Source organism: Oncorhynchus gorbuscha, linkage group LG10, assembly GCF_021184085.1.
Source record: "Oncorhynchus gorbuscha isolate QuinsamMale2020 ecotype Even-year linkage group LG10, OgorEven_v1.0, whole genome shotgun sequence".
NCBI lineage: Eukaryota > Metazoa > Chordata > Actinopteri > Salmoniformes > Salmonidae > Oncorhynchus > Oncorhynchus gorbuscha.
The window spans coordinates 32,020,470-32,046,346 of record NC_060182.1 but is presented as its reverse complement, the minus strand read 5'-3'; the positions used below and the strand labels follow the sequence as shown (position 1 = coordinate 32,046,346).

Below are 25,877 nucleotides of genomic sequence, written 5' to 3'. Positions count from 1 at the left end.
GTTTCCATGGATCATCCTTGAGCTGTTTCTACAATATGATTGGAGTCCACCTGTGGGAAATTCAATTGATTGGACATGATTTGGAAAGGCACACATACCTGTCTATATAAGGTCCCACAGTTGACTGTGCATGTCAGATCAAAAACAAAGCCATGAGGTCGAAGGAATTGTCTCGGAGCGCTACAGACAGGATTGTCTCAAGGCATACATCTGGGGAAGAGTACCAAAACATTTCTGCAGCATTGAAGGTCTGCAAGAACACAGTGGCCTCCATCATTCGTAAAACAGAAGACGTTTGGAACCACCAAGACTCCACCTAGAGCTGGAAGTTTGCCATAAATGCACCTGAAGGACTCAGACCATTAGAAACCATGGTCTGATGAAACCAAGATGGAACTCTTTGGCCTGAATGCCAAGCGTCACATCTGAAGGAAACCTGGCACCAGCCATCAATTACTGTGAAGCGTGGTGGCAGCATCATGTTGTGGGGATGTTTTTCAAAAACTCCACAAATACAAGTGTGCCTAGCGTAATACCAAAGAAGAGTCGAGGCTGTTATCGCTGCCAAAGGTGCGTCAACAAAGCACTTAGTAAAGGGTCTGAATACTAATGTAAATGTGATTTCAGTTTTTATTTTTAATACATTTTCAAAAATCTCTAAAAGAAGTTATTGCTTTGTCATTATGGGGTATTGTGTGTTGATTGGGGGGATACATGTAATCCATTTTAGAATAAGGTAACAAAATGTGGAAAAAGTGAAGGGGTCTGAATATTTTCTGAATGCACTGTATGCTACCAAATAAGGCCAAATCTACTCCCATGTGGGTAATTGATAGACGATGTTTTGACCCTCAGGTCTTCATTAGGTCTCATTCTGTACTGTAGGGGGAAACCGGGACAAAAGTAACTCTTATTACTCAGAGATCGATAGAAACACCACATGACAAACAGTACATGTCCTCTACCCAGGGTTTTAGAAGTGGGAAGGACATAAATCAATATTGTGCTGCACCTTTAACCAATAGCCTAACAAATTAACAACTCTTACAAAGTAAAAAGACATTTGATTGTCTTTAATTAAGACATTCTATATAAAATGTCAGCCAGACTGCCCAGCCAGCCCGCATGCTCATCCCCTACCAGTCCAGTCAAGAACTCAACTCTCCCCAACACAACTTCCTTCCCATGTTTTTTTTTTTATGTCTCAAAGAAATGTTTGGAAAAGAAAAGTTAAACAAAACACACATTCACCGTTTTACTTGCACGGTCACCCCGTCCTGTCCCTAGGGGTTCACCCCCCTGCATCGTCCTAACACACCCCACTTAGCTTTAGGATCTTAGTGAAACATTCATTATTGGTTCAGGTGTGTTAGGCCAGAGTGTCAACCAACAGTACGGCAGGCCCCAGGGCAGGACTGAGCAGCCCAGCAGCTAGGGATTGTCTAAATAGGTATCTCCCCTGGCGTGGGCATGATTTCAATACAGACTCCTTTTGTCTTACTGTATATCATATAAAGGCATCCATACCTTATGAAAGTTGCACAGTATACCCTTAATCTTATAATAAATCAAATCTAATGATACATCATTTTACATTTCTGCCAATCATTGTGGGAGGATAACCAAACTTACTATTAAATGACGGTGCACAATTGTCCCAGCGTCGTCTGGGTTTGGCCGGTGTAGGCCGTCATTGTAAATAATTATTTGTTCTTAACTGACTTGCCTAGTTAAATAGGCAATGCATATCTTAGCCGCTATAAATGCTAGGTTAGACCGTTTTATCTGATAAGTCTCCAGTACATTTCAAGACAAACAAAAACAGGGAGAATCTGTAGACATGCTGAGACAAATGAACATAACCTTTGACAGAATTCAGCCAGCCTTCACAAGACCACAACATATGCAAATATGTCCCCTTTTGTGTTTTACACCTCCATCTGAATAATTACATGTGTGCATAATATTCAGTTCCACTGGCATATAGAACGTTCTACTACCGTCTTCAACTACGGTAGTGTATGTCTGAGATTACATGAACATTCTAACATGTCTGTATGCATTCCTCAACATCAATAGCGTCTCCCAGGTCTTCCTCACAGTTTTATTTGACGTGTTTTGTGTCGTCAGTGAAAGCCTCTATCAACCCTTGATACAGTTTGGACATCAACTTGAGGTTTGTCAGACTGCCTTAAAATAGTTGTGATCTTTGAAGCTTCTTGCATGTCCAGTATTTGCTGCACAGAGAAAGTAAATGGTACATCATCCAGGCTGTATCACAACCGGCCGTGATTGAGAGTCCCATAGGGAGGCACACAATTGGCCCAGCGTTGTCTGGGTTTGGCAGGTGTAGGCCGTCATTGTAAATAAGAATTTGTTCTTAACTGACTTGCCTAGTTAAATAAAGGTTACATTTAAAATTAAAAGTGTTGTATCTGCATAAATTCACCACAGCTCCGCCACAGACTGATCTTCCCTGGCTGCCCGACTCTGATGAGACCCCTGTTCCCATCTGATCCTGCTCAGATGAGGCATGAGAAATAATTACATTGGTGTACATTTATACAGCATATTATCCAAGAATAGAATCAAATGAGACAATAATTGAAATGACCATTATTTTGTATCCATTCACTGATTGTTATAATATACTGCAAAATTCACCTGAGCTCTGTAGACTGGTTCTCTGGCTGTCTGACCCTGTAGGGACACCTGTCACCATCTGATCCAGCTATGATGAGCATAGTGTTGTGTACTGACTGTGCAGAATGACAGTGAAGCCTGTAGAAGTGTTTATACTGTGTAAGTGTGAATATTAGGGAATTGGCCTGAGAAACTGACAGATCCATATAACATTGTTATACTGACTAATAAAAACTCACGTTGTGCTTAAAAAAAAGTCAGAATATCAGTCTTCAATCATTTGGTCGCTGGTTTCATTTGGGTTGTTATCGTGTGAACACCATAAATTATTAAATTGAATATGGATTGCACTTACCTGCGGTATAGTATGATTGATAAGTATGATTGATATTCATGTGTGCATGGTTATTATTGGCATTGAGCATGACCTTTCTCCTTTGATGAGGTCATCACCCAGATTCAGATCTGTACAATGAAACTCTACCACTTGTTTAGTGGGCTGTATCATTTAGCTGTTTCTGTACACCTTTTATTTCTTAGGTTGAAAGTAAAGGAAAGTAATATTTAAATGCGTGTGGGCATTCCTTGTCAAGTTACTACACAGGTCTATTGTGATTGGGACAAAAATAATAGCTGAAGTTTGTGAGCTAGGTAGCTAGCTAACATTAACCAACTTTAGGCCAGCTCTGCTAGCTAATGGTACATCAAATTTACTTATGTTGAAATGGGAGAAAACAAATGCTACAAAACATTTCCATACACACAACAGCTGTTAAATTCTGCTACCTGATAGAGCCAGAGGCTAGTTAGAGCTGAACTGGCTGTTGTAGCTCCTAACTAGCTAACTAGCTGCTACTAGTTAATTCACTTCAGTAGAGAGGGGATTAAACATTAGTGAACATAACATCAGGTACACTAGTAGCTCAGCACTGGGAGTATTTATTTTTATTTTTTTCTGTCAAACAGAAGTTACCTTGCCAGCTAGATCAGTCAAACAAAGAGTAAACGGTTCCTGCTTGCTTTTACAACTCAGAGAAAAAGCGCAACACAGACAGCAGCTGCTTCTGTTCATCTCTCCGGTGCTGGTCCAATACGCCAGACTTTCAGAAGCTTTGCCTTCACACAGCCTATCTGAACGCTCTGTGGTGTCTGTGCGGTCCTAAATCCAGCTGGCTGTAAATGAAAAACAGCCTACCCATCCTCTCTGAAAGTTGCACCCCTGCCTCTATCATTAGCAACTGTAATTTAATTTCTAGGGTGAATTAGTTTAAATATACCAAAAACAGAACTACCGAAACCTTACTTTTGTACCTGCCAGCAGGGCGGGAGTAAAACAAAACTGATCATTTGTCACACGTTGAATACAACAGATGTAGACCTTACTGTGAAATGCTTACTTACAAGCCCTTAACCAACAATGCAGTTATAAAATTGAGTTAAGAAAATACACTAAAGTAAAAACTAAAACAAAAAGTAACAAAAAAATAACAATAACAAGACTATAAAGAGGGGGGTACCAGCACTGAGTCAATGTGCAGGGGTAAAAGCTAGTCAAGGTCATTTGTACATGTAGGTAGGGGTAAGGTGACTAACAGAGGGGGAGTGTCAATGTTAATAGTCCGGGTGGCCATTTGATTAATTGTTCAGCAGTCTTATGACTTGGGGGTAGATGCTGTTAAGGAGCCTTTTGGACCTAAACGGTAAGTCACAAATCTTGTGATATTTTGATGTCTGACCTATGGCCTTAGATCCCGTTCTAGTATCAATCTCTACAATACGTCAAATGGCACACAGGGAACACTGCTGTAGTAGAGGTCTTCCTCAAACATCATATCATTATAGTCTGGGACCCTCACTGAGGTGATTAAACTCATTGTCAACAGCTTCTCTTTTGTATCCTGGTGACAGTATGTTAACACCATGGTAACTTGACGCAGTTGCCATGGTAGTGGTAGGCTACATCAAGCTATTTCCCATGATCAAAACCAGGAAAGTGGGCTTCTTTTCTCATGGCCTCCACAAGGTGGTGGTATGACACTGATTCTGCAGCCATTTGAAATAAGACCCAATGACTTTGGTTGGGAAAACAAAATCTCAATCTGCACGAATTTCCTTTCCAGCAATACACTAATTTGACCAGAATGGTGTTGAAAAACAAAAACGCTCACTTTAATAAGGAATTTGCATGATTTCAGAGCTTCCTTTAGAATGATATGCTACATGTTCTTCATGTAATGTCCTTGTTGGATGTTATATAACTAATCTGAATACTTTTTGCTTGTCACCAACAAACAGCACCTGTTACTGAAGGTTTTCACTGCCAGGACACACTGCAGAAATTATTTAAAGACTGGTTATCAATGTCTCGAAATTTACAAATCTAAGTCCTATTGGTCCCTCAGATGTCCCTACCAGACGAGGTAAATGTATTTTATGCTCGCTTTGAGGCAAGGAAAACTGAAGCATGCATGAGAGCACCAGCTGTTCTGGATGACAGTGTGAGCAAGACCTTTAAACTGGTCAACATTCACAAGGCCGTGGAGCCAGACAGATTACTAGCACGTGTACTCAGAATGCACGGACCAACTGGCAAGTGTCTACACTGACATTTTCAGCCTCTCCCTGACAGAGTCTGTAATACCTACTTGATTCAAGCAGACCAAAGTCACTGTGCCCAAGAAAGCAAAGATAATCTTCCTAAATGACTACTGCCCTGTAGCTCTCACGTTGGTAGCCATGAAGTGCTTTGAAAGGCTGGTCATGGCTCCCATCAACACCATCATCCCGGAAACCTTAAACCCACTCCAATTTGCATTCCACCCCATGAAGAGGGTACAACAACACCTTTTCCCCTCAGGAGACTGAAAAGATTTGGCAAGGATCCCCCAGATCCTCAAACAGTTCTACAGCTGCACCATCGAGAGCATCCTGACAGGTTGCATCACTGCCTGGTATGGCAACTGCTCAGCATCCGACCGTAAGGCTCTACAGAGGGTAGAGTGCCCAGTACATCACTGGGGCCATGCTTCCTGCCATCCAGGACCTACAGTATATGCTAGGTGGTATCAGTGGAAGGCAGACATTTTTTTTCCAAACTCCAGTCACCCAAGTCATAGACTGTTCTCTCTGCTACCACACGAGAAGTTGTATCAGAGCGCCAAGTCTAGGTCCAAAAGGCTCCATAACAGCTTCTACCTCCAAGCCATAAGACTGCTGAACAATTAATCAAATGGCCACCCGGACTATTTACATAGACACCCCCCACCCTACTTCTCTTTGTTTTTACACTGCTGCTACTCGCTGTTTATTATCTATGCATAATCAATTTACCCCTACCTACATGCACAAATTCTCTCAACTAACCTGTATCCCCGGACATTGACTCGGTACCCCCTGTATATAGCCTCGTTATTGTTATTTTATTGTGGTGCTTTTGATATAATTTTTACTTTAGTTTATTTAGTACATTTTTTCTTAAACTGTATTTCTTGAACTGTATTGTTGGTTAAGGGCTTGTAAGTAAGCATTTCATGGTAAGGTCTACCTACACCTGTTGTAGTCGGAGCATGTGACAAAACATTTTATTTCTCCGTTTTGTGTTATCATTGAATAGCTGCAAAATGGCAAGATTTATAAAAAATAAAAAATAAAAATTGGTAAGCATGTAAACACAAAACACCAAGGTAGTCTTGGTGTTTGTAAAGCTGCAGAAAATAATTCCATTGAATTTCAGCAGTGTATTGCACTTTTCCTTTCCAATATTTCCATTCAGTGGTTCTTTCATTTGCGGGCTGTGAGTGGGGGTACTTCACGATGAGATGGCAAGGCTATCTTGTTGAAAGTAAATGAAAAAGCTTCTTTGGAAAGATGTGTGCCTGTCATCCATTGATTGACACCAAGCAACTGCAACAAGAAGCAAAAGCTTAAAACCATCTGACCTATTATCCCACATGCTGTCAGTGCTGATGAATCATATGCAACGCTATCATACACTGCCTTAGCATCTCTGATGCTACACTATCATATACTGCCTTACCATCTCTAATGCTACACTATCATATACTGCCTTACCATCTCTAATGCTACACTATCATACACTGCCTTACCATCTCTGATGCTACACTATCATACACTGCCTTACCATCTATGATGCTACACTATCATACACTGCCTTACCATCTCTGAATGCTACACTATCATACACTGCCTTACCATCTGATGCTACACTATCATACACTGCCTTACCATCTATGATGCTACACTATCATACACTGCCTTAGCATCTCTGATGCTACACTATCATACACTGCCTTACCATCTGATGCTACACTATCATACACTGCCTTACCATCTCTGACGCTACACTATAATACACTGCCTTACCATCTCTGACGCTACACTATCATACACTGCCTTACCATCTGATGCTACACTATCATATACTGCCTTACCATCTGATGCTACACTATCATATACTGCCTTACCATCTGATGCTACACTATCATATACTGCCTTACCATCTGATGCTACACTATCATATACTGCCTTACCATCTCTGACGCTACACTATCATACACTGCCTTACCATCCATGATGCTACACTATCATACACTGCCTTACCATCTGATGCTACACTATCATATACTGCCTTACCATCTGATGCTACACTATCATATACTGCCTTACCATCTGATGCTACACTATCATACACTGCCTTACCATCTGATGCTACACTATCATACACTGCCTTACCATCTCTGACGCTACACTATCATACACTGCCTTACCATCTGATGCTACACTATCATATACTGCCTTACCATCTGATGCTACACTATCATATACTGCCTTACCATCTGATGCTACACTATCATATACTGCCTTACCATCTGATGCTACACTATCATATACTGCCTTACCATCTCTGACGCTACACTATCATACACTGCCTTACCATCCATGATGCTACATCTGATGCATACACTGCCTTACCATCTGATGCTACACTATCATACACTGCCTTACCATCTGATGCTACACTATCATACACTGCCTTACCATCTCTGACGCTACACTATCATACACTGCCTTACCATCCATGATGCTACACTATCATGCACTGCCTTACCATCTCTGATGCTACACTATCATATACTGCCTTACCATCTCATGATGCTACACTATCATACACTGCCTTACCATCTCTGATGCTACACTATCATACACTGCCTTACCATCCATGATGCTACACTATCATACACTGCCTTACCATCTCTGATGCTCTCTTCGGTCCATGGCCTGTAAAACAATCCCTTGACCCACTTATATACACATACCACTCTGATCTCTTATCTTCAGAACAGCTGTTACCTTGAGGAGAATTTGGATGACATTCTCCAGAAGTTATTTCTATGAAACGTTCAAATGACTAGTTTTCATCTGAAGGGGAGTTGATTGTTTTGTAAGGTATTTGTATGTGAGGCAGGCCATTAACACATTCTGGTAGATTCCTAAACTTTGTTCTTGTTTCTATCAGACCCAGATGCAGACAGTTCAAAATAACAAAAGTGTATTTACAAAACAGGGGGCAGGCAAACAACAGGTCAAGGGCAGGCAGAGGTCAGTAATCCAGGGCAGAGGTCAGTAATCCAGGGCAGAGTCTGTAAGGTACAGAACGGCAGGCAGGCTCAGTTTCAGGGCAGGCAGAGGTCAGTAATCCAAGGCACTGTCATGAGGTACAGAACTTCAGGCAGGGTCAGGGCAGGCAGAATGGTCAAAATCGGGAGAACTAGAAAACAGGAGCTGATGAGAAACATAAGTCCGGGGAAAAACCGCTGGTAGGCTTGACGAGACAATGACGAACTGGCAACGGACAAACAGAAAACACAGGTATAAATGCACAGGGGATAATGAGGGAAATGGGCAACACCTGGAGGGGGGTGGAGACGAGCACAAGACAGGAGAAACAGATCAAGGTGTGACAGTTTCAGCCAAGGACATGGTGGACGTGTACAGCATGAGTCTCTAAGGAAAATGGCTGCCATTGGCTGAGATCCCCAATATCACTCAGGAGAACCACCGCATCAGACAGGACAACTGTGTGGCTCACTGGTAAGAGTTCCCCTCTGTGTAACATCATGCCGCAGACTCTGAGGCACTCTTTCTCTAGTTACATATTACGATCAACAAACCTCAACATGAATATCTCTTGGCCCTTTCGCCCTGACCCAGCTGTGTGGCCTCCTATATACTCCCCCCCCCCCCCCCCTAAGGGTTTATTGTCATGCCTGCTGATCGTCTGTTGTCTGCAATGTGATGTCTGAGGCCTCTGCACTGCATTACTCCTACGCAAAATTGATCCTCAGCAATCAAATGCCTCATCAAGCAAATCAGGCCTAATGGTAATCACCTTTCTGAATGTGAGTGGGTTGTCCTGTTTGTCAGACAAGAGAACAAAGTTGATGTCTATATTAACCTTTTCTTCTGCTTACCCCTCTGCAACTGTGTCCACTTAACGCCCTCAGCTTGATTAATGTTTTTTAAACAGCCCTCTGACGATTATTGGGGTTCACACTTGTGTTTGCATTCATTCATTTTGGGAGATACCATTACATCCATGCAGTGACCAGTATGATAATGATGAGGCAAGACCCATTTCCATAATGAGTGTAACATAAGGTGTTCGTTTCATATCACATTTTAATTACTGGTGTGGCACTATCAATAAATCATGGTAATTCTGCATTGATTCCCATGGTTGTCATGGTAATTAACATGCTGGTAGTGTTGGCATTCGTACTCTACAATGGTTTGGCCTGTGATATTCTCTGTCAAGAGTATACACTCTTAGAAAAAAGGGTTCCAAAAAGGTTCTTCAGCTGCCCCATAGGAGAACCCTTTTTGGTTCCAGGTAGAAACCTTTTGGGTTTCAGGTAGAACCCTCTGTGGAAAGGGTTCCAGGTAGAACCCTGTTGGGTTCTACCTGGAACCTAAAAGGGTTCTTCAAAGGGTTATCCTATGGGGACAGCTGAAGAACCCTTTAAGGTTCTAGACAGCCCCTTTTTTCTAAGAGTTTAGGTTGTATTGTATGGGTTGAAGGCTGATGACTGAAAAGGGAATCAACTCTATTGGCAAGAGCCACTGTGTTCATGAACATGATCCTGCAGATAGCAGCCAGAGTGGTAGCTTACTACTGATAATCCACTCAGATGTATACGGACAGACCTAGCTGGGTTGTTCAAGGGCAGTCTGTATGGCTTGAGTCCCGAGGACAATCTATACTTTGTGCCATTTTCCTTGTCAGTCTGTCTTAAGGGAGAGGAACTTAAAATATGCACAGGGAACAGTGTCATTTTGTATAACAAAAAACACCTAATAAATGCAACTCTGAAGCAAATAGAAGTGTTTGAACATTCAATTAGGAGGTTGTGAATGCCTTAGTGTCGAAAGGGGAGTTACAATGTGAAAGTTGGTGTGTACTATAGTTGACATTAAATCAATTATGAAAGTTGGAACGTTTACATATATTCACTGAAGCTGATTTGCATATGGCGTCGTCTAGAGAGATATGCTGATGCCAGTCCCTCTGTCGGACACAACCAAGTTTATAGAGACAACACTCAGGGATGTGGCCCACCATTTCCATACAGTACTGCACTTATTTCCTATCCTACCAATTAATGTAGTTTATAATCTCAGACATCGGTTTAAAATATGACCCAACTGCATCAATGATAAAATTGTTATCCTGCCAGATACAGTGTACTGTAGGGCACAGTGACTGACAGAGTATATGCTTTTTAGGCCAGTGATACGAGAATGGGGTGGCAGCAGTGGTTTTGATTGTGGAGGCGCACTGGAGGCATGATGCGTGGGACCGGTACAGGTGGCACCGGGCTGATGACACGGGGAGGAGGCATAGGACTTACTGGACTGTGGAGGCGCACTGGAGGTCTGGAGCATTGAGCTGGCACAACGGATGCTCACTTTAGCCCGGCAAGTGTTGGGCGCTGGCACAGGACGCACTGGGCTGTGAAGGCGCACTGGTGATACAGTGCGTAGAACCGGCGCAGGATATCCTGGACCGAGGAGACATACTGGAGACCAGGAGCGCTGAGCCGGCACAACCCGTCCTGGCTGGATGCTCCCTTTCGCACGGCAAGTGCGAGGAGCTGGCATAGAACGCACTGGGCTGTGAATGCGCACTGGAGACACAGTGAGCATCATCGCATAACATGGTGCCTGACCGGTCACACGCTTCCCATGGTAAGCATGGGGAGTTGGCTCATGTCTAAACCCTGACTCCGCCAATCTCCCCGTGTGCCCCCCCCCAAAACAATTTGGGAGCTGCTTCCGTCGTTGACTTAACTCCTCGTATCGTCGCTGTTCATCTCTCGCTGCCTCCAGCTGCTCCCTTGGATGGCAATGCTCTCCGGCCTGTGTCCAGGTTCCTTCTCCATCCAGGATGTCCTCCCATGTCCACTCCTCCTGGCCACGCTGCTTTGTCCGTTTTTGGTGGGATCTTCTGTCACGATCATCATAATGATTGGACCAAGGCGCAGTGTGCATAGAGTTCCACATATTTTTTTATAAATCAAAACTCATCAAACAAAAAACAATAAAGCACAAACTAAACGTGAAGCTACTGGTGTGCACAAAGGCAACTTAATGTAGACAAGATCCCACCAAAAACAATGGGGAAATGGCTACCTAAATATGATCCCCAATCAGAGAGCTGCCTCTGATTGGGAACCATATCAGGCCCCCATAGAAATACAATTCACCTAGATGACCCACCCTAGTCACTATCACACCCCACCAACATAGAGAATAAACAGCTTTCTATGGTCAGGGCGTGACATACAACCTTATTTTAAAATGGATTACATCGTTTTTTTCCCCCCTCAATCTACACACAATACCCCATAATGACAAAGCAAAAACAGGTTTGCAATTGTATTCAAAATAAATTTACATAAGTACATTTACATAAGTATTCAGACCCTTTAGTCAGTACTTTGTTGAAGCACCTTTGGCAGCAATTACAGCCTCGAGACTTTTTGGGTATGATGCTACAAGTTTGTATATGCAGAGTTATTCCCATTTTTCTTTGCAGATCCTCTCAAGCTCTGTCAGGTTGGATGGAGAGCTTCGCTGCACAGGTATTTTCAGGTCTACTCAGAGATGTTTGATTGAGTTGAAGTCCAATATGGCTGGGCCACTCAAGGACATTCAGAGACTTGTCCCGAAGCCACTTCTGCATTGTCTTGGCCATGTGCTTTTGGGTGGTTGTCCTGTTGGAAGGTAAACCTGTGCAACAGTCTGAGGTCCTAAGCGCTCTGGAGCAGGTTTCTATCAAGGATCTCTCTGTACTTTGCTCCGTTCATCTCCCCATCGATCCTAACTAGTCTCCCAGTCCCTGCCCCTGAAAAACATCTCCACAGCATGATGCTGCCACCACCATGCTTCACCGTTGGGATGGTGCCAGGTTTCCTACAGACATGATGTTTGGCGTTCAGGCCAAAGAGTTCAAACTTAGTTTCATCAGACCAGAGAATCTTGTTTCTCATGGTCTGAGAGTCCTTTAAGTGTGTTTATGGCAAACTCCAAGTGGGCTGTCATGTGCCTTTTACTGAGGAGTGGCTTCTGTCTGGACACTACCATAAAGGCCTGATTGGTGAAGTGCTGCAGAGATGGTTGTCCTTCTGGAAGGTTCTCCCATCTCCACAGAGGAACTCTGGAGCACTGTCAGAGTACCGAGGCCCTTCTCGTCTGATTGCTCAGTTTGGCCCGGTGGCCAGCTCCAGGAAGAGTCTTGGTGGTTTCCAAACGTCTTTCATTTAAGAATGATGGAGGTCACTGTGTTCTTGGGAACCTTCAATGCTGCAGACATTTTTTGGTTACCCTTCGACAGATCTGTGCCTCGACACAATCCTGTCTCTGAGCTCTATGGACAATTCTTTCAACCTCATGGCTTGGTTTTTACTTTGACATGTATTGTCAACTGTGGGACCTTATATAGACAGGTGCCTTTCTAAATCATGTAATATCAATTTAATTTACCACAGGTGGACTCCAATCAAGTTGTATAAAAATCTCAAGGATGATCAATTGAAACAGGATGCACCTGAGCTTAATTTCGAGTCTTAAAGCAAATGGTCTGAATACTTATGTAAATAAGTATTTCTGTTTTTATTTTTAATACATTTGCAATCATTTCTAAAATCCTGTTTTCGCTTTGTCATTATGGGGTATTGGCTGTAAATGGTTGAAGAACAGTTTTATTTAATCCATTTTAAAATAAGCCTGAATCATAACAACATGTGGAAAAAGTCAAGGGGTTTGAATACTTTCCGAATGCACTGTATATATTATATGGAAGAGTATTAAGGCCAAGCGAAGATAAAAAATAAATTAACACCGATGGGTGGTGGTACTTGAATAATTGTTTTTGCGTGGATAGTATATACTTAAGAAATTGGACTTTATTCTCCAAAAATTGCTCTTTTTTTAACGTACTATCGTGCAACAAAAAAATGAATCCTAGTACTACCACCCGTTGATATGTATTGTTTCTCTTCACTTGGCCCTAATACTCTTCTGTAATATTAAAACATTATGATGGTTATTTTATTTTCATGACGGTCATCCATAATCGTCAGTTACACAACTATATCAATTATCGTGCCAGCTCTACTGCCAATTCCTATAGTCATTGTCACACCATACGAGTTGGCAAGATGACTCAATCAGATATGGGACCAGTCTACTCAAGTCAGGCCAGAAGCAAGTAGCAATTAGAAGAGACTGAAGAACATTGTAATTGGGTGCCTATCAGTCTTTGAACTTTGCTGCTTGCTACTGCGAATGCTGCAGAAGATAAACTTAATAGAGATGTCAGAAAAAGCCAGTAAAATGTTAAGGCTGCACTAAAGTTAAATGTATTAGATTTATGAGTTTAATTTTGCAGACAAGTTCAGCAGAACTGGACAGAACTGAAAGAGACATCTTTCTCACAATGAAATAGTCAAATGTGGTGTAAATATTCAACACTTCAAATATAGTACAGAAAATAACTGAATGGTAGATTTACAAGGATCAAATCAAATCATTGTCTTTGGTGTCTGGTGTTTGCATGGATGGCACTGTAATCTAAAATGCAATAATGCATTAGTACAGCGGATGAAAGCCCTACAACATATTCTTTCTACATGCACCAAACCATGTGCTCTCCACACATGAAATGGACTGGTGAAGGTCATATAATCGTAATGAAGGTGATTGCAAATGGATTTTACCAATCAATTCCCTCACCTATCACCAAGGAGAGACAGACTTTATCCCGCCCCTATATTACGCTATTTTTCTTTTTCGTCCTTCATTGTCTCTAAACCCCCTGTTTTTTGATCAGGCATGTAATTGAACTCACTAATGAATTCAAGAGATTCCACAAGCCTGCTCAATTCTCCTATCGATTCCTCTCATTTACAGGCTTAATGCAGGATTGACTGAAACTAATCATTCTTAACCAAAGCAGGCTAACGGGACATGAGGATATCTCTGAGGTCTATCTGGTATCCTCATTTTCCTCCTCTTCTCTCACAGAATGGTAGCTAGCTGCGTGAAGGACATGCCCCAGTAAGTCTGGTTTAAAGATAACATACAGTACTCACGTGACAAATGTTTATTTTGAAACTTAATGATGTGACCCAAGAGCAGTGTATTAAACACTGTGACTGGCAAAGCATGTTATTTCAGTGTTGTTATCAGAACAATTGCAGTGTAGTAACACAGGAATTAGAGTTACCAAATTTTGTTCTAAAAATGCAAGAAGAATACAAATAGAATAACATTAACATCCTTTTTGTGATTAATGCTTTCAAATGTGTAAGTCAGAACAGGCTTAGATCCAATCTACAATCTGTTGCACCTCCTGGCTCATGGCCTGACAGGTAAACATATTATCACCCAGAATCAGACAGTCTCCTGCACTGTTTCACCTTCTTTCCCCTGCTCACCTGTGCCTTTGTCAGGCTGCTCACTGCTTACAGCGACTGGGACGATCCAACACTTTCCAATCACGCGGTCACCCTCAATCATCTCCCACTGACAGCTTTAAGTAGCCATAAATAAGCGCCGGCCCGAGCTCCTCGTTTGTCATTTGCGACCCGGGCCGCTGTAGATCTGCCCTTTTAGAGACCATAGCTCTGCTTATACAGCCGCTGTCCCCAGCATGCAATGCTGCATGGGGGAGGATGGCAACGAATAACTCTAGGATAATAATGGGGCCTTGTTCCTCGATAATGATGGAAGAGCTCCACTTGTAAACATTTTTTTTAAAGCTTTAATTTGATTAAACAACTGAAATGCCATTAGTACCACCACAGAATCTACTCCATGGGAGACCCATAGAGGGACGTTTGGGCAAGCAGAGAAAGTGATTACATTTCAACTACTACCTATATCCCCGGCTCCCAATCCTATCCATTGTGGAGAATAGGATTCCTTTATTATTATTGCATGGGTTCCTGGTATCTAGAACAGGTGTGCGTGTAAGATCATGTGCAGTCCCTCGGCTTCTGTATGTCAATATTCAAATCAATTCTTAGACATACTATTATTTCCATAACCTTGTCAGGTTACCAATATGTAACTAACTGCACATTGAACACATAAAATGCTATTCAAAATGGGGGTTCTTTTGCTTCAGTTGTCTGTTATAGTTGAAATTAGATTATAGGAGAGGAGAGTAGGGAGAAGCTCAATGATTGCTTTGACGTCACAGACTGTGAGGTGTTCTTTGACTGGTGCAGGGATCCCCACGAGTTGACAGACAGTATTCCATCATACATCCAGTTATTTGAGGATACTGTCATTAAAACTGTCAGAATATTTCCCATCCACAAGCCCTGGGTGTCCAAGGACCTGAAAATGTGCCTCAATGAAAGGAAGTGTGCTTTCCTGAAAGGAGATACTGATGCTGTAAAGGAGAAATAAAATTAATTCCGGTCAAAAATATGGAAAGCAAAAAAGGACTTCAAGGATAAAGTGGAGCAGAGGTTCTGTACAGGCAATCCAAGACAAACATGGGAAGGGCTTAATGCAATGATGGGAAGAGAAAGCAAAATAGAGAGAAATAATGTGGCAGACTGTTCATCCTTTGTAAACGACCTAAACTGTTTTATGGAAGATTTGACACCATTGATTTTAAAGACGAATGTACGAATGTAAAACAAATCCTCTCCTGTCCAGATAACAGAGAATGAGGTGGCCTCATGCTCGTCAAATATTAATCCACACAAAGCACCGGGCCCAGACGGACTACGGGGCAAAGTACTGAAGGTCTGCGCCGACCAGCTCAAGGGACTTCTCACATGACTGTTTTAACTTCTGCTGAGTACCTGTACAGTGCCCTCCTGGAAGGTGTCCACCATTGTATCGGTGACTAAGAAGTCAGGGGCCATATCGCCAAAGAACTTTCGACCTGTGGCCCTCACGCCCCTTTCGGCCAAATGCATGGAAAGGGTTGTTAGTAAGCACCTTACCCTTTCCATAGCAGATCAACTGGACCCGTTACAGTTTGCCTATAAGGCACAGAGGGGGACTGAGGATACTACCCTGACCTTGGTGAACATGGTGGCTAGTCACCTTCAACATGCAAAATCAACATGTTATTTATAGATTTTAGTTCAGCTTTCAATACAATGCAAATACACATACTGCTGAAATGACTACTGGACCTGAATGTCAACAGAGCCCTTTCAGGTTGGATCAAGGACTGTTTAACTGACTGCCCACAGAGGGTCCTCATGAATGTGGCCCTCTCTGATGAACTGACCCTGAACACAGGGGCGCCCCAGGGGTGTGTCCTTTCACCGCTGTTGTTCTCGATCTACACTAACGAGATGAAGATCTGAGGAAATAATGTGAGCCTTTTTAAGTATGTGGATGACATGGCTCTGGTAGAACTATTTTTTTAAAGATGCTACGTCAGATGGGGACAGCTATTTTAAACAGATCAAAACCTTCAAGCATGATGCTGGTCAAGTGCCCTCCACATCAATGTGGAAAAGACAAATGAGCTGATCATCAATGGTAACAGCTTACCAATGTCCCAACCACTCTCTCTGAACGACCAACCAGTGGAGGTGGATGAGTGTTTTAAATACCTAGGGACACAAATTGATAACAAGCTGAGTTTTACAGAGAATGCACTGTATTTTTTTAAAGCAAGCCAACGCCTGTTCTTAAATAGGAAATTAAAGGGGTTTGGGGTCAGCCAGCATGTTCTGGAGATGGTGTATAGCAGCTGGGTGAAGAGCATCCATTATCTGAGCGTGAGGAGCAAAAGCAGACTGACCAGAATAGTAAACACAGCCAGCAAAGTAATTGGTCGACCACTGGCATTCTGAGCATTCTGTTCCACAAGGCAACCATAAAGAAGGCACTGGCTGTCGTTGGTGACCCCTCCCACCCTCTACACCCTCAGTTCAAGAGGCTTCCCTCTGGCCGGAGTTTCAGAATGCCCATGGACAAGAAGAACGTGTTAAAACATGAATTCGTTCATTGTGCTGTTGGACTACTAAATGCAAAGTAAATTGTCGCGGTATATGTACATATGTATCTAGTGCAGTTGAGACAGTGATCGGTTGTGAGTGAATGTATTAATGTTCTCTATGTTGTTAGTGTATGCAACATGATGGACTGACTGGTTTAAATATGTATGATGTGAGAATGTATGTGTCTGTGATTAATTTAATGAAGGTGATACCAAAGAAAAATGTCCATCCTGGATGAACAATAACGTTTTATTCTATTCTATAAAATCTGAAAAAACCCTCCGTAAGGCATCCTATTTATGTATAATACTTGAGCAAATAGTAGGCAATTCATGGAATCCCCCACTTTTGCCTCCATTGCATTCTCCCATTCACTGGCAGACTTACTATTAGGCAGAAGAGTCAGGCCTCACATCATCAAGGGGTCTCATGAGCTGGACATAAATCGTCTATATTTGTACAAAAAACTAAACAAAAAATATGAACTGACATGGATTTAAACTAATATACAGTACCAGTCAAAAGTTGACACACCTACTCATTCCAGGGTTTTTCTTTATTTTTACTATTTTCTACATTGTAGAATAATAGTGAAGACATCAAAATGATTAAATTACTCATATGAAATCATGTAGTAACCAAAAAAAAATCAAAATATATTTGACATGTTACATTCTTCTAAGTAGCCACCCTTTGCATTGATGACAGCTTTGACAGCTTCATGAGGAATGCTTTTTCAACTGTCTTGAAGGAGTTCCCACATATGCTGAGCACTCGTTGGCTGCTTTTCCTTCACTCTGAGGTCCAACTCATCCCAAATCATCTCAATTGAGTTGAGGTCGTGTGATTGTGGAGGCCAGGTCATCTGATACAGCACTCCATCACTTTCCTTCTTGGTCAAATAGCCCTTACACAGCCTGGAGGCTGTCCATTGCTTTCAAAGTCCATTACTTTCAAAGCTCTTGAATTTTTCCGCATTGACTGACCTTCATGTCTTAAAGTAATGATGGATTGTCATTTTTCTTTTCTTGTTTGAGCTGTTCTTGTCATAATGTGGACTTGGTCTTTTACCAAATAGGGATATCTTCTGTATACCACCCCTACCTTATCACAACACAACTGATTGGCTCAAATGCATTAAGAAAGAAATCAATACCACAAATTAACCTTTAAAAAGACACACCTGTTAATTGAAATGCATTCCAGGTGACTATCTCATGAAGCTGTTTGAGAGAATGCCAAGAGTGTGTAAAGAAGTCATCAAGGCAAAGGGTGGCTACTTTGGAGAATCTAAAAATATAATATATTTGGATTTGTTTAACACTTTTTTTTGGTTACTACATGATTCTATACGTGTTATTTCATAGTTTTGATGTCTTCACTATTATTCTACAATGTAGAACATAGTCAGAATAAAGACGAACCTTTGAATGAGTAGGTGTGTCCGAACCTTGACTGGTACTGTAAATCCTTCCAATGTTGTTAAATAGCACTTGATGTGGAAGAGACATAGTTTATATTGTAAACTATTGATAACATAGCTGTGCATATTCCACATTTCTCAGACCGCATCACACTGTGAAATGTTTGTTGTTTGTGCATGTGTCTGGGGCCTTCAAATCACGAAGAATGCAGCTGCTCCCACTTACCTGAGTCCCATTCAAGCTTTCACAATAACATCTCCCCAAGAGTGCTCTAACTGCTTCTTTGGATGGCTGGTGGTTGCAATTCAACCTACTCTCTTCTTTCTATATATTCTCTTTTCTTTGCTCCACCATGTTCATGGTTTGAGAATGCACATTAATCTAGATGGTATGCGAGGAGGACAGGTATCATTCAGCAACGGCATCAGGTAGAAGACAATCTAAACCTATGGTTGTGGTATCAAATAGTTAATTGTTTATTACCCACTCCGACCTCTCCCCACAGGTTCTAATCGCTCCTGGAGAGAAATGTAAAATGGGAATTCTATCAGCGGTTGCAAATGTGACCTTGTTAACCGTCCCAGATAAGGCAGAGGGGTAAAGATGGAGGATGATTGATTCAAGCCAGACTGTAAAATGGTTAGAAACACACATTAGTTACCATGTTAGTACATCGGAAGCCTTGTTTTCAACAGCCGGTCAAGATGGAATCCTAGCACCTTACAGGGAGGTATTGTGGAATGTCTCATCCAGATTGTCTCGATGGAAGCCATTAAAGCAAGACGCTGGAGATAATTGTTGGTGTCATTGAGTTGTACTATAATGTAAAACAATGATTAGGCAATGTGTTTGTGACAAGGTAATAGAAGCGGCAAAGCGGTCAATGGAACACAGTACGTAGATGATAGAATAAGGATGTCAGATTGGCGCACATTCAACAAATCTGATCTAATAAAGTGGATAATTGTCAAATCTGTCATGATTGATGTATTATGACAGGCCCACAATATGGTTACTAAAGTCCGATTTGGATATATTTGGCTGTTTTTGCTGCATAACATTTAGAAGTTGTCCCTTCTCAAGTTTAGAAGTGACTGCTAAATGCGAACTCACGTTCATATAAGCTGGTAGCAGAGTTAGCATACAGAAGTCAGTGGTGGTCGTCAAAGTCGTTTTATTAACTGTAATGCAGTTGATTGGTGATGATGACATGAATACGTATTGGGGTTGACATCCCATAGGTGTCATGCCCATAAGGGGCACAGGGGCACGTGCCCCCTCTGATTTTCCTGTTAAATCTTTTAAAAATAATAATAAGATTTGTATTCCATCAAATGTATCTGTAATACTACTAGCCACCTAGCAATTTTATGAAGGTGGCTGTAGCTAGCCTAGATACAGTTGAAGTCGGAAGTTTACATACACCTTAGCCAAATACATTTAAACTCAGTTTTTCACAATTCCTGACATTTAATCTGAGTAAAAAGTCCCTGTCTTAGGTCAGTTAGGATCACCACTTTATTTTAAGAACGTGAAATGTCAGAATAATAGTAGAGAAAATTATTTATTTAAGCTTTTATTTATTTCATCACATTCCCAGTGGGTCATAAGTTTACATACACTAAATTAGTATTTGGTAGCATTGCCTTTAAATTGTTTAACTTCGGACAAACGTTTCGGGTAGCCTTCAACAAGCTTCCCACAATAAGTTGGGTGAATTCTGTCCCATTCCTTCTGATAGAGCTGGTGTAACTATGTCAGGTTTGTAGGTCTCCTTGCTCGCACACACTTTTTAAGTTCTGCCCACAAATTTTCTATGGGATTGAGGTCAGGGCTTGGTGATGGCCACTCCAATTCCTTGACTTTGCTGTCCTAATGCCATTTTGACACAACTTTGGAAGTATGCTTGGGGTCATTGTCCATTTAGAAGACCCATTTGCGACCAAGCCGTAACTTCCTGACTTATGTCTTGAGACGTTTCTTCAATACATCCACATAATTTCCCTTCCTTATGGCGCAATCTATTTTGTGAAGTGCACCAGTCCCTCCTACAGCAAAGCCTTTCGGCTTGCAAGCCTCACCCTTTTTCCTCCAAACGTAACGATGGTCATTATGGCCTAACAGTTCTATTTTTGTTTCATCAGACCAGAGGACATTTCTCCAAAAAGTACGATCTTTGTCCCCATGTTCAATGGCAAACTGTAGTCTGGCTTTACGGCGGTTTTTGAGCAGTGGTGTTATGCAGGTGAGTGAGGACCCAAAAGCGACTTAACAGAAACAGAGTTTATTCAAGTCCAAACAGAAAATAACAAATCCTGAATCCTTAACAGGAACTGTCCAAACGGGGAATAACAGAAATCCTCTAGTCTGTAGAGGGGAATAACAGGATAAGCGGCCACAGATTGCAGGTCGCTTCGAGTAGGCGCAGGCCGTAGCTGACAGAGACACCTGCTCACACGCAGCATCTGATGAAGGCAAAAACACGACAGGACGGAACAAGTACACAGCGAACAGCAAACAAGGATCCGACAAGGACAGAAGCAGAAACAGAGAGAGAAATAGAGACTTAATCAGAGGGCAAAATAGGGGACAGGTGTGAAAGAGTAAACGAGGTCGTTAGGAGAATGAGGAACAGCTGGGAGCAGGAAAGGAACGATAAAGAGAGAGAGGGATAGAGAGAGAGGGAAAGAAACCTAATAAGACCAGCAGGGGGAAACGAATAGAAGAGAAAGCACAGGGACAAGACATGACAATATATGACAAAACATGACAAGTGGCTTCTTTGTTGTTGAGCGGCCATTCAGGTTATGTCAATATAGGACTAGTTGTACTGTGGATATAGATAATTTTGTACCTGTTTCCTCCAGCATCTACACAAGGTCCTTTGCTGTTGTTCTGGGATTGATTTGCACTTTTCACACCAAAGTACGTTAATCTCTAGGAGACAGAACGCGTCTCCTTCCTGAGCGGTATGATGGCTGCGTTATCCGATGGTGTTTATACTTGCGTACTTGTTACGCCCTGACCTGAGTATTCTTTGTTTTCTTTATATATTTTGGTGAGGTCAGGGTGTGACGAGGGTGGTATGAAATTGCTCCTAAGGATGAACCAGACTTGTGGAGGTCTAGAATTTGTTTCTGAGGTCTTGGCTGATTTATTTGGTTTTCCCATGATGTCAAGCAAAGAGGCACCGAGTTTGAACATAGGCCTTGAAATAAATCCACAGATACACCCTCAATTGACTCAAATGATGTCAATTAGTCTATCAGAAACTTCTAAAGCCCTAACATTATTTTCTAGAATTTTCCAAGCTGTTTAAAGGCACCGTTTAAAGGCACATATTTTTGACAGAATTAAGCATAATGATTATGGCTCTTGATTTCAGGAAAAAGCTATGTCAGTTGTTTGAAAATGACTAAATTCTCCAACTTCAGGAGACCCTCCCAGCTAGCCTCACGTACTTTGTGCCTCCTCAGATTTTGAGGGTGCATCCGTACAAGCATTACACTCTGATTTTTACATCAACATAGTGTGAAATAAACAATAGCCTAAATGTAGGATCATTTTGCTAATGGGCAATGAGGAGATTTGGGATCTTTCCCTGCAGCATCTTTCGTGTTTCCATGGCATTTCCATTGTTTTTGTCGTGTTCCATGGGCCTCTTTACTGCATTTATTAGGAATAATATGAAGCTACTCGTTATAGAAGGCCATGTGCTGTGAAATAATCAACTCTATGCGTTCTAATAATTAAGATATCTGCATTCTACAATAATCAATCAAATTTCAATCAAATTTATTTATAAAGCCCTTCTTACATCAGCTGATGTCACAAAGTGCTGTACAGAAACCCAGCCTAAAACCCAAACAGCAAGCAATGCAGGTGTAGAAGCACAGTGGCTAGGAAAAACTCCCTAGAAAGGCCAGAACCTAGGAAGAAACCTAGCGAGGAACCAGGCTATGAGGGGTGGCCAGTCCTCTTCTGGCTGTACCGGGTTGAGATTATAACAGTACATGACCAAGATGTTAAAACGTTCATAGATGACCAGCAGGGTCAAATAATAATCATAGTGGCTGTAGAGGGTGCAACAGGTCAGCACCTCAAAAGTGAATGTCAGTTGGCTTTTCATAGCTGAGCATTCAGAGCTAGAGACAGCAGATGCGGTAGAGAGGGAGGGAGTCAATAACAGCAGGTCTGGGACAAGGTAGCACGTCCGGTGAACAAGTCAGGGTTCCATACCCGCAGGCAGGACAGTTGAAACTGGAGTAGCAGCACGGCCAGGTGGACTGGGAGTCATCAGGCCAGGTAGTCCTGAGGCATGGTCCTAGGGCTCAGGTCCTCCGAGAGAGAGAAAAAAGAAAGAGTGAAAAAAGAGAGAATTAGAGAGAGCATACTTAAATTCACACAGGACTCCAGATATAACAGACAGACCCTAGCCCCCCGACACAAACTATTGCAGCATAAATACTGGTGGCTGAGACAGGAGGGATCGGGAGACACTGTGGCCCTGTCCGACGATACCCCCGGACAGGGCCGAATAGGCAGGATATAACCCCACCCACTTTGCCAAAGCACAGCCCCCACACCACTAGAGGGATATCTTCAACCACCAACTTACCATCCTGAGACAAGGCCGAGTATAGCCCACAAAGATCTCCCCCATGGCACAACCCAAGGGGAGGCGCCAACCCGGACAGGAAGATCACGTCAGTGATTCAACCCACTCAAGTGACGCACCAAACCTAGGGACGGCATGGAAGAGCGCCAGTAAGCCAGTGACTCAGCCCCTGAAATAGGATCAGAGGCAGAGAATCCCAGTGGAGAGAGGGGAACCGGCCAGGCAGAGACAGCAATGGCGGTTCGTTGCTCCAGTGCCCTTCCGTTCATCTTCACACTCCTGGGCCAGACTACACTCAATCATTGGACCTACTGAAGAGATGAGTCTTCAATAAAGACTTAAAGGTTGAGACCGAGTCTGCGTCTCTCACATGGACAGGCAGACCATTCCATAAAAATGGAGCTCTATAGGAGAAAGCCCTGCCTCCAGCTTTTTGCTTAGAAATTCTAGGGACAGTAAGGAGGCCCGCGTCTTGTGGCCGTAGCGTACGTGTAGGTATGTACGGCAGGACAAAATCAGCAAGATAGGTAGGAGCAAGTCCATGTAATGCTTTGCAGATTAGCAGTAAAATCTTGAAATCAGCCCTTGCCTTAACAGGAAGCCAGTGTAGGGAGGCTAGCACTGGAGTAATATGATCAAATGATTTGGTTCTAGTCAAGATTCTAGCACCCGTGTTTAGCACTAACTGAAGTTTATTTAGTGCTTTATCCGGGGTGCCGGAAAGTAGAGCATGCAGTAGTCTAACTTAGAAGTGACAAAAGCATGGATTAATTTTTGTCACAGAGGGAGCCGGGGTAGGCCTAAAACAATTATGTTGCCATTACAACCCTATCATACACTGTTTGAGACGTCTGATTTTCAGTGAATTAGGGTTATTGTAACACATTAGCAACTCAGCCCAGCAAACAATCTACCAACGGAAGATTCTAATTGATTCATCATAGGAATGAGCATTGCATGGAAGGTATACAAAAGAATGAGAAATGTATGAAAAGGTATATAATGCACAGTGAAGAAGACCCAATATATACAATGGTGATTGCATTAAGCCTGGTCAATTAAATGGAAAACAAACTGGTATTTCACTTGGTTATAGAGTTGGTTTCCCATTAGTGTGAGTGGCAGATACTACAGTAAATCAGAGGGTGTTTGTGTGGCAGCAGTTGTCTGTGACACTATGATTGTGATTTATAACAGGGTCACGGGTACACGAGTTTTCCTCTCCACACCTAATGGATGACATTTCTCCAGACTGCCACCGAGGATCACTGGGAGAGGAGGTTAAATTAATTCTGATTGCACTCTGGCTGACAAATGCACAGATGGTGGTGGGGCGAGGCGGGCCTGGCTCTTCAAACTAAATGGACAGAAATTATATGCCACTGGTGCTCACTGTCACTGAGAGCACTCCAACAGCAGAGGAATGTGGGTTTGTGGCCTCCCATGCAGTCACTTTGAGTGGGAACCCACTTCTACAATATATTTACTTCTCCTGTTACTTCTGATGTTGGTGGGTTTATAATGCAGGCCTATTTTCAATGGCAACAAAATATTTTCAATGGAGATAAACCAGAGCAACAATTATACTATGCCTCATAGACTGAAAGAAAATGTATGGAGAGAATCAGTTCAATTTATAAAGCTATTAATGGAAATTCCCCCCGTAATTCCCAACGTGGCATATAGGTAGCTTTTCTGACAGCGTCTCTAGCCTCTCTGTGCCACACAACATTCGGTCTTCTATATTTACTTTCATACCATGATATTTCTACAAGTAATCTTCGAGGTTAAAATGGATGTTGAGTCGTTTATTATGTTATTTATAGAAATTCAATTACAGAATGATAGTGATCACGATAGTGAAGATTACACACCAGACAACCCTGCTGTTAGCTATTTTATAAAGCAAAAGCGAGCTCTCTTAAGCCGTGACAGGTGTCAACATTTACAAGCCTAGAGCACAGAGCCAGAGTCACTGAGAATAAACATATTAATCACCAGATGAATCATTGATTGAGTGAGGATTGGTAATTATCTGCTTAGATTATTAATGATGGCATCTGCCAATGTATGGCCATTCAGTTATGGCTATTGTCTCAGGGCCTGCTCTAATTTTCTATCTACTATCCAAATGATTCCCCGGAGCTTTCCTCCTCAGCAATTAGTGGATCCTACTCAGCACCCTTTCAAATGAGATCAGAACGATTGGAAGTGCTTTTAGGGGACATCATTGTCCTTGAGAGTGTCTCAGTTTGGTAGGGATCGTACAGATCATGGCTACTGGATATATAGTGAAACCTTTTCTTCATCATTGTTTTTATTGGTGTTGCAGGGCATGAACTTAGCAGCAGTCCACCAACCCAATGCAGGTAAAAATCTCAGGCTGTTTGTAAATCTGTTGACCTCAGATGCCACTTTGGAGGCTAACAGTTTAAATTGAGTCTTGTCATGGTATCAGGTGTAGACCGCAGTAAACATGGTGAAGTTTATTATTTTGACATGTCCAGCTGTGCGGTGCCCATTGAAGCCTCCATCCCAGACAAGCTTAACACATTCTATGCTCGTTTCGAGGCAGACATTACCAAGCCATCCAGGAAGACTCTCACGGCTCCAGACGACCAGTTGCTATCGCTC

The 25,877-nt window shown here is 42.3% G+C and overlaps 1 protein-coding gene across 1 annotated transcript in view; it reads right to left on the bottom strand.

Moving 5' to 3' along the window:
• LOC124046869 (immunoglobulin-like and fibronectin type III domain-containing protein 1) overlaps positions 1-14,742 on the bottom strand; it is a 58,943-nt gene extending 44,201 nt beyond the window's left edge. The window contains exons 1-2 of the mRNA XM_046367655.1: positions 14,661-14,742; positions 10,572-10,721 (exon numbers count right to left, since the gene is read on the bottom strand). Coding sequence (XP_046223611.1) covers positions 10,572-10,721; positions 14,661-14,742 — 232 coding nt within the window. The remainder of the gene's footprint in view (positions 1-10,571; positions 10,722-14,660) is intronic.
• Positions 14,743-25,877: the final 11,135 nt, after the last annotated feature.